The 10,315-nt window shown below is 36.3% G+C and overlaps 1 protein-coding gene across 1 annotated transcript; it reads left to right on the top strand.

Moving 5' to 3' along the window:
- Nucleotides 1-5,011: 5,011 nt before the first annotated feature.
- Nucleotides 5,012-6,539, top strand: LOC120267261. The gene is made up of 3 exons (XM_039274941.1): nt 5,012-5,068; nt 5,165-5,477; nt 5,854-6,539. The coding sequence occupies exons 1-3, from the start codon at nt 5,012-5,014 to the stop codon at nt 6,537-6,539; spliced, it is 1,056 nt and encodes a 351-aa protein (XP_039130875.1).
- The last annotated feature ends 3,776 nt before the right edge of the window (nt 6,540-10,315 follow it).

The following is a 10,315-nucleotide window of genomic DNA, read 5'->3' as shown; positions in this document are numbered from 1 at the left end:
CTTATTTAGGTACTATGATATCTCCATGGCACCGTATCTCGTGGTCTACTATATCCACGTTAGTCCACTCTCCAGCTATAGTCCTATTCCGATACATCCTAGACAAATTCTCCTGATAATCGGGTCTCTATCACTGGTTACTATATCTTTCTTGGATCTTCTCTTATTGTTTGGAAGACCAAGAAATAGCCTACCATTGCCAAGTCTAGTGCTGAGGTAGAGGTTCGTGTGTTGGCTTCTATCGTCCAGGAGGTGCTTTGGCTACCTTCGATTCTACAGGACTTTAGTGTACTGATCACCTTTCCCATTCTTATTCACTGTGATAGTACTAGAGCTCTTCAAATTGCTGTAGATCCAGTCAAGCATGAGCTGACCAAACACATTGGTGTGGATGCACACTTCATACGATGTCATGTAAGTTCTCAGACTGTGTCACTTCACTATCTTCCTACAAAGGTCCAGGTGGTTGATTTCTTCACCAAGGCGCAGACACGTGATCAGCATCTATTCATGTTATCCAAACTCAAGACACACAATCCACCTTAAGTTTGAGGGGGGGGTGTTAGATATATTACTGTATTGTTTCTATATGTATACATGTATATATGTATAGACATATATGTATACTTTTCATGCTCTATATGTAGACCCAAAGGGTCACTATTGTAACTTGTTCAAGCATATACACTTGTTCCTTTCTCTCTCTCTCCCTTCTTCTAACAATTGTCAGTTAGCCAATACGACTAAAATAACTGCCATGGTTACGAATACTAGTGTTTCGATGTAAATGAGATTGTCTAAATTGTCATTAGTGATTAGAGATCTATAATTGATTGAGACAAAAAAAAAGTTTTGAATGTATAATATAGTAGCATTAGTAAATATTGTAAAATTTTATCGTATATTTTAAATGCATAAAATCTTTCTTATAATATCATAAGGTTGTACATTAGAGCCAATAATAAAAGAATATCGAAACAAAATTGAACCTTGTAATCCATATATATCAACTATTTAAATTATAAAAAATTCAAATTGAGTTCGTACTTAAAATAAAAATAATATTGAAATTAATGTCATAGCGCACTTGATACCAAAAAAAGAAAAAGAAAAATAAAATATAAAAATGGATCATTTAAACATACAAAAACAAAAGCACATTCATTTCTAAGAATGGATCTACATAATATATATATATATATATATATATATATATATATATATATATATATTCAGGTTCTATATTACCTCAACCAAATTTAAGATTATAGTCGGGCACTCTTCTTAATTAGCAGTGAAAGGATGGTGTTCAGCTAAAACAAAATCCATTATGATGTAAGAAGAACTTATAATTAAATTCTCTCTTGCATTTAGAGATATTTTTTATCTAATGACACAATGCAATATATATACACACACATAGAGGAAAAGGATATTTGCATAAATGGCCACAAGATATAGAAATGGTAGGCATTTACAAGATTTGCAAATCACCACATCAAAGAAGCAATTTAGTTAGTAGATGAAAACATATCTTTATCATGGGTAGTAGTACCTTTTGATAAGACAAAAGCAAATCAATGATATATAACTTCTACTGTTATAGGATTAAGCCCTAGATTTATATAATTTCTATGGTCAAAGGACCGTGCATATAGATGAACATGAATCACAACAAAATAATTCATCTGTTGGACATGGGATAGCTGCTTTGAAGACCAATTTTTGACCCCTAACAGTGAAAAAAAAAACCTCAATTGTTTTCTTGTCCTCTACTATAATCATGGTACTTGATTTGTGTGAGCTAAATGGCACCCTACCATTTTTTTTCTTTTTTTGTATAATTTTGTATTTCATGACTGTTAGTGCAACCACACTATAATTGGCATGATTTGACACATAGTCAAGGTGACGTGGCATAATTGATGACATGGCAAGGAGTCTTAATTTGGATGCAAATATCTTGAAGATCTTGGTTGAGTTATTTTCGGCAATGTATTACAACTTCAAGACAAGATCATATCAAGACAATATTTAAGGTGATTTGATTGAAGACTAAATATGGATGGAGCTTAATCGAAGAAATACCTATCAATGGTATGATTGAAGACTATTGATGGTATGATTTATATAAACCTTAATGAGAATGATTGAGGGTTATTAAGGGCGAGATTTGAAGACATGCCTATTGTTGGCATGATTGAGTTGATTGATTAAAGATCTATTCTTGGGAAGATTTGAAGACCAAACTTGGGTGAATTGAAGATCAAGTTTGGCATGTTTCGTGAAGACGCACGAGGACGTGCGCCCCTTGTGAGGGGACTGGGTTAAGAGGAACTAAGGAGGTATGCTAATTGCTGGCAGTCGGGATCAGGAGATTTGGCCGCATCGACTCAGACCAAGCATAACTGGGAGGTTAATGGGTCATGAGGTCATCCGCAACATAACCAGAACTCAGTCAAGTCAGCAGTCAGGGTCATGTTACAACTTATCTTATAACAGGAGTTGCAACAGCTAATTTCATAAGGTTTTAAATTAGTAGCTGCAGAGATTCTAAAAGTTGTATGTACTATATTTGGGACGTTAAGGCGTCTATATAAGCTATCTTGCTTGTAGATTGTGTGTAGCTCTTGTGGAGGGGAGAGTGTGAGCACTAGACAATCTAGGGAGGGTTGTGATCTTTATTGTTGGGAGAGTGAGTGACAAGTGTTTGTACTCATCTATTTTTTACCTCTTTTAGTGGATTGTTTATCTCCGGGCTTGGTCCCCCAGACGTAGGTGAGTGGACGCTGAACTGGGTTTCCAATCTTGTGAGTCTCCTTCTTGTTTGGCTTGTGTGAGCTTTCTATGAGTGTTTAAGTGTCCTCTAAGCCACAAACCACATCAGTGAAACTAACAAGTGGTATTAGAGACTTGGTCGCTGTGTTCGCTTTGGTTTCAAAGTCAACAAGGTCCTAACAAGTTCCATTGATGGCCAGAAAAGAAGGAGCTTCCGTCACACGACCACCATTGCTAAATGGATCCAACTATCCATATTGGAAGGCACGCATGAAGCCGTTTATCAAATCCATTGATGAGAGTGCATGGATTGTCGTAGAAGAAGGATGGTCCCCTCCTACTCTAGTTGATGAAGATAATAATGAGATCATAAAGAAGAAAAGTAGCTGGAGTATCGAAGACATGTGCAAAGCTAATGACAATGGGAAAGCTCTAAATGCAAACTTTGGAGTAGTTGATGAGAACCAGTTCAAGTATATTGCAACATGTGAGTGTGCCAATAAAGCTTGGGGAATTCCTCAAACCATTCATAAAGGCACCAACTTGGTAAGAGAATCTAAACTTCAAATGTTAACAACTATATTCAAGAATCTCAGGATGAAAGAAGATGAGATGATAACCATGTTCAATGCAAAATTAATGGACATAGCAAATCAAGCCTACCAACTCGGCAAGGAGTACTCATATAAGAAACTAGTCTGAAAGACACTTAGATCGCTTCCAAGATGATTTGATGCAAAAATCTCAGCAATAGAAGAAGCATGAGACATCTCTACTATGAAACCAGATGAGATAACGGGGTCTTTGCAAGCATACGAGATGAATCTCAATCCTGAGAGAAGAATAGAAGATATAGCCTTGAAAGTTGAAGCAACAAAGTAGAAGGAAGTACAGCAGGGTATTGAAACTGACAATGAAGATGAAGATGATAATGATGTTGCTCTTTTGATAAGAAAGCTACAAGATATGATCAGAAAATACAAGTCACAAGACAAGAAATTCCAGAGAAAAATGGTCCGAATAAAGAAAAGGAAGAAGTCGAAGATCATGTCATGAAGATCAAGTGTAGAGAATGTGGAGGCTTTGGGCACTATCAAGCCGATTGTCCTAGCATTCTCAGGAAGAAAGGAAAGTCACTAAATGCTAGATGGAGTGATGATTCAAATGGTAGCATTGAAGAAGATGATAAAGGAAGTCTGAGCAACCATCATATATCCTTTCCTACTATGTTGAATGAATCTAATCTTGTTGGAATATGTTGCAACATCAGCTACGACATTAACTAAAACTGACAGTGAGTTCAATGAGGTAACAGAAAATGATTTTCTTGCAGGTTATAAACTCATCATGAATAAATTCAATGAGATGATATTGCAAAATCAATGATTAGAGGAGGAGTTGAGTGATTGCAAAGAAAAGTTACAACATGCTGAGAAGACCTTGAACTCCATGAACAAAGGCAAAGCCAAGCTTAACGAGATTCTATCTGTTGGAAGAACAAGTAAAAACTGACATGGTATTGGGTATGTTGGGGAAACTTCAAAAGTCAAGACAAAGAGTTCAGGAGTTATATTTGTCAAATCAACTACTCAACAAAATAATGATAAGAAGAAATTCGATGTAAGGAAAGAACCAAAAAGTGAAGTGCCTGCATGTTTTCATTATGGAGAGGCTGGACACATAAGACCCAAGTACATCAAACAAAATGAAGACTTGAAAAGTAGAAGAGTAGTTGGACATGTACAAGCAGTCATCAAAAGGAAAGTCAGAGGAAAGACTATAGTAATCAAGAAATTATGGATCCAGAAAGATAAATACCCAAGAGAAGATGTAGAGGTCTCCAGTTCAGATTTGAAGATGGTGATAAATCAAACAGGTACAACATCATGGTATAACAAGCAATATGTTGACCGAGGACTTATGAAGTCAACAAGAAAAACACTCCAAAGAGTAAAAGTCTCTGAATGTCTCTCAAATATTCAAAAAAATATCAAAAACAAAAAAAAGGAAATACAAAAAAGTAGGAGGAAAATAAAAAATATATACATTCAAAAAAAGGGAGGGATTTTTTTTTAAAAGAGATTTGTTTTGAAAATATGAAAGGGTGTCTTGGAAGTTATAACTAATTAATGGGGCATAAAAAACCCTAAAACCCAATTTGTTTCCAATTTTGTTTTTGAAATCATGAGAAAAAGAAGAAGAAGACGAAGACGAAGATGGTGTTTAAGAAAAGATGAGGATGAAGAGGATGGCCTACTGTGCTCTCGCGATCCCACAAGAAATTGCTGCAGTAAGGATGAGAGGGACCAATTCTGGAGGAAGCCCATCAAGAGGAGAATAAGTAGAAGATTTGTCAAAAGTTATTGTCCCCTTTGTCTCTTCTCAGGATGTCTATTCATCTGACAGAGTGGTTGACGCAGGAACCCCATCACAAGAAATGCCAACATGCATCAAAGACAGAGATGATCTCCTGAGATGGATGTGTGAGTCTTTTCTAGGAACATATGTCCAGAGAAATGAAGAAGTTGAACAGGATAATTCAACTACAGTTCCAGATGAAGAATGTTCAGAGAATCAACAGGCTAGAGCTGAAGATGCTGCAAGAGAAGAAGTGACCCCAACTCAAGCAGGAGAGGCTAGTAGAGGAAAAAGTACAGATGCTCCCACTAGTGTTGAAGAAGAGGTTGCTACTATTCTAAGTAAAGTTCTGGATGATCTACAGTGACATGCTGAAACAACTATAGAAACAGAACATGTCGTAGCACCGGTTATAACATCTTCTGCAACATCTGAATGTTCACACAGTTCTGATGAGATCCCACTCAAAGATTGTGTTGCCTAGATTGCTAAAGGAAAGAAAGAAGTGTCCTAAAAGAAGTCACAGAAGAAGGAGAAGAAAAAATCCAAGAGAAAGTCCTTCTCAGATCCAGAAGAAGAAGTCTCCCCTAGGCCCAAAAGAAAGTGCACTGAAGTTGCAAAATAGGGAGAGAAAATGTCAACAAGTTCTAATAAAGAAAAGAAGAAGAAGGTAACCCAGCAAGCTAAGGATAGTGATGTAGAGAAGTTTTTGGACAGCTTCAAATAAGAAGTTCAAGACTGTAGTTGAGAGAGGACTTGTAGTTGAAATAATAATAGATGAAGTGGCTTTTGAAAAGTATGGGTTGGCTGAACTACTGAAAGAAAGGTATCTTTACAAGTCTTCAACATTTGCTGAAAGCTATAGTTTGTCACTAGTGCAAGAATTTTACAGTAATCTGCTGCCATCTGACAAAGGCATCACTAGAGTTTATGTTCGAGGTAAGTGGATTTCTTTTACTCTAGTTTTCCTGAACAAATTCCTGGAGTTTAAATCGGAGGTGAAAGGTAACTATGAAGAAGGGATAGAGTTGAATGAAGATGTTCTGAAAGATATTACTGGAGGAAGAATAGAATCGTGGGGAGAAGAGACAAGACTTTCAGCCTCCACCCTCATAGCCAAGTACAATGTTCTGTTTAGACTTGGCATTCAGAATTGGTTACCAATCCCACACAATTTTAGCATAGTAAAGGAGCTCGCGCTTCTATTGTTTGCTGTTGGTACCGGCAAGAAGTTCAATCTGGGAAGGCAGATCTTCCAGAACATTGTAAAAGAAACTAACTATACAAGCTCCTCAACATCACTTGGGTACCCTGCACCACTATCACAGTATTTATTACAACATGGAGTACAACTCAGGAAGGGAGAAGCAGTCACAGTAGTGAAAAAACTGAAGATTTCTTAGAAGCTGTTCAACCCAGGTAAGAAGATTGATTTACCTGTAGGGAGGGTGTCTCCACCACCAATGCCTGAACATGCAGAAGAGGGGAATCTATTAATTGAAGAAGAATATGAGAAGATGTTGAAAGAGAAACTAGAAGATGCGGAGAGAAGTCAACGATGATTATCTGCAAAATTATTCATCATTGCCCGACAGAAGTAAAAGATTCTTTCCCGCCTTGAAATCTCTGAGAAGAAGAAGAAGAGAGGAGCTAATGGCCCAGAATCAGCGGGAGATAATGAGAAGGAGGACTGAAGAAAGGGGGAGCTACCGGAGAATGTGTAACAAGACTTGCAATAACTCATGAAAACTTCGGCATCAATTGTGTCACAAAGGGGAAGAAGTTTACTAGCACCAGACTGACTATTTTTTTATCATTTCTTGGACATTTGAACATTTTGGTCTTATGTTTTGGACATTTATGTTTATCAATACTTTTCACTTAATCGTAATTGTCTCACTAGTTGCAGAATATATTATTCTCTCAGTTCTTTGTAAGCAACTAAATGAAATCTTGCGTCAGTCATGTTTTCTGTTCTCCTATTGATGTTGTAACTGGAAGTTGTAATAGTATCAGTCTAGTCTGTATCCAGTCAGTGTTGTAACAGAATATTGTAACAGGAGTCAGTCTGGGTGCACAAGCAATTGTTTCAAATTATGCCAAAGGGGGAGATTATTAGTACAACCGCACTATAATTGGCATGATTTGACACATAGTCAAGATGACATGGCAGCCTGTGTGATGTGGCATAATGTTGACATGGCAAGGCATGGTGACAAAGCAAGGAGTCTTGACTTGGAGGCAAATATCTTGAAGATCTTGGTGGAGTTATTTTTGGCAATGTATTACAACTTGAAGACAAGATCATATCAAGACCATATTTAAGGTGATTTAATTGAAGACTAAACATGGATGGAGCTTAATTGAAGAAATACCTATCAATGGTATGATTGAAGACTATTGATGGTATGATTTATATAAACCTTAATGAGAATAATTGAGGGCTATTAAGGGCGAGATTTGAAGACATGCCTATTGTTGGCATGATTGAGTTGATTGATTGAAGATCTATTCTTGGGAAGATTTGAAGACGCACGAGGACGTGCGCCCCTTGCGAGGGGACTGGGTTAAGAGGAACTAAGGAGGTATGCTAATTGCTGGCAGTCGGGATCAGGAGATTTGGCCGCATCGACTCGGACCAAGCATAACTGGGAGGTTAATGGGTCTTGAGGTCATCCGCAACATAACCAGAACTCAGTCAAGTCAGCAGTCAGGGCCATGTTGCAATTTATGTTACAATAGAAGTTGCAACAGCTAATTTCAGAAGGTTTTAAATTAGTAGCCGCGGAGACTCTAAATGAGGTATGTGCTATATTTGGGACGTTGAGGCATCTATATAAGCTACCTTACTCGTAGATTGTGTGTAGCTCTTGTGGAGGAGAGAGTATGAGCACTAGACAATCTAGAGAGGGTAGCGATCTTTATTGTTGGGAGAGTGAGTGACAAGTGTTTGTACTCATCTATTTTTTACTTCTTTTAGTGGATTGTTTATCTCCAGACTTGGCCCCCCAGACGTAGGTAAGTGGACCCCGAACTGGGTTACCAATCTTGTGTGTCTCCTTTTTTGGTTTGTGTGAGCTTTCTATGAGTGTTTGAGTGTCCTCTAAACCACAAACCACATCGGCGGAACTAACAATGACATCATTTGCCATACCTATCTTGACGACTCTCCCCAAACTATTTTGTATAATTTTGTATTTCATGACATTATTTGCCATACCTATCTTGATGATATATCCAACCAAGAGAATACATAGCAACGCCTAATCTATTTTTTAGCTTGGCAATAAATCTCATCTGTATAAAGAGAAAAGTTCTTTAATTTTAAATTCAAATAAAAGATTTACTCTTAATTACTTAACAAGACATTTTGCCATGAAAAATTATAACCACTAAAAAGATATATTTAGTGTCATTAAAATTCATGAGCTCATAACTTTTAATGCCACTAACTAATTTCCTTTGGTCATTTGTAACTTTTGAGTTTTGCAAACTCGCAGAAAGGTAAAGCTGTTGATGCTTTGGATGTGGTTGTATGTGGCTTTAGAGAAAATTATCAAATCCTTGTAATTTATTTGGGAATTATTTTCTGCATATGTATATATCTTATATGACAAGTGTCCAAGCACTAAGAAGTTACGTTGTGATGCAAATTACTCATTAACTCTCTCTCACGCACATTTTTATCATCTTTTCTTCGAACTCTCACAACATTGATTTATTCTCATCCTGCCTCTTTAGTTTCATCCCTTTTCTCCATTATCGAAAGGAAGAAGCCTCTCTTGTGGGCCCCACATAGTTGTGGGCCCCACACATTTTTTCCCTTTTAATTTCATTTATTTGAGCATGCATGGCGGTTACGGAAAGGAAACCCCCAATTTTTATTAATTTTTTTTTAATATTTATATTTTATTAGGTTTTCAAAACCCTAAACACCACCTTTTTGTTTCTTCCGATATAGATTCTCGTTTGGACCAAGAAAGAGGGAGAGATCTTGCCTCTTTCCTCTTCTCTTTTTTACTTTTGGTGTGTGGCGCCGGCGGCGAGGACGGAGATAGGCCTCTACGTCAAGGGTTATGTCGTTATTGTTGTGAGTTAAGCGTTCTCTTCCTAGCCCTAGGGTTTAAGTGGTGGAATTCTTTTTATCTCCCAGATCTTGTCATGATATTGTTTAATGTTCTTATTTAGGGATTATGTTATGTACTTGGTGGATTGATTTTTCTCAGGATGAAACTAGCCATTGAACAGTAAATTTTCTATATTGATTTGCAAAAATTGTTGTCGCCTATGTTCATGATCAAATTCTCTATGTGTTAAAAACATTATTCTTGATTTGAAAAAAAATAAATAATAAAATTGTTATTATTATTTTTGAAATTAGTGTGGAATTAAGTGGTGTTGGCGTCCACTTTAGCACTCACAAATTTAATAAATGTAAATATATATATATATAGATATATATAAACTTTATTGTATTGGATGGCTGTGTTCATGCAAGTTCTTTATGTATTGTTAAATTGTATTGCTTTTTATAAGAAAGCATAGTTTTGCTTTTGTTTATTAGTAATTTCGAATTTGCAAATTCTACTTAATTTTGATTGATGGAACCCAGGTTATACAGTCCACTTGGATTATAAGTGTTATAATTAATTAATTTTTTTTAGATATTGTATTTGTTGAAGCTTCGTAAAGAAACAGTAATAGTTGTGATTTTGTTTTCTGGTAAGCTTAGGTTAGTTTGTTGATATCATGGGTTGTTAAATTTTTGCTCATATGTTGTAATGCTGGTAAATAGTTTCATTCAATTTCTGTGCATTTTAGGAGTATGCATTAACTAATGTGAATACTATGGATTGAAGCTAGCAAATGCTCTTGGAAAATAGAGTAACTGATTGTGCATAATTATTTTGGTTTGGTTTGGCAAGGCATCACTGTTTGTTTTTTTCTTATAATCGAAGACCATAACTCTTTGTTATGTTATTCTTAATTTGTTTATTTATATTTGACTGATCAAGGACTAAGTACATGGTGTGTGTTTGACTCAGTGTCTAAGTGGCCAACTTGGTTTGGTCAATGGTTATTGTTTTAATTTAACTTTGGAATCTAAGCCAAAGTGTAATGTTTATGTTTAGGGTCTTCTCTCGAATTCTGATTTTAGTGTCCAAGTGGATTGTATAGC

Source organism: Dioscorea cayenensis, chromosome 8 (assembly GCF_009730915.1).
Source record: "Dioscorea cayenensis subsp. rotundata cultivar TDr96_F1 chromosome 8, TDr96_F1_v2_PseudoChromosome.rev07_lg8_w22 25.fasta, whole genome shotgun sequence".
NCBI classification, from domain to species: domain Eukaryota; kingdom Viridiplantae; phylum Streptophyta; class Magnoliopsida; order Dioscoreales; family Dioscoreaceae; genus Dioscorea; species Dioscorea cayenensis.
Note: the sequence above shows the minus strand (reverse complement) of the source record. Positions and strands in the feature narration are given on the sequence as shown.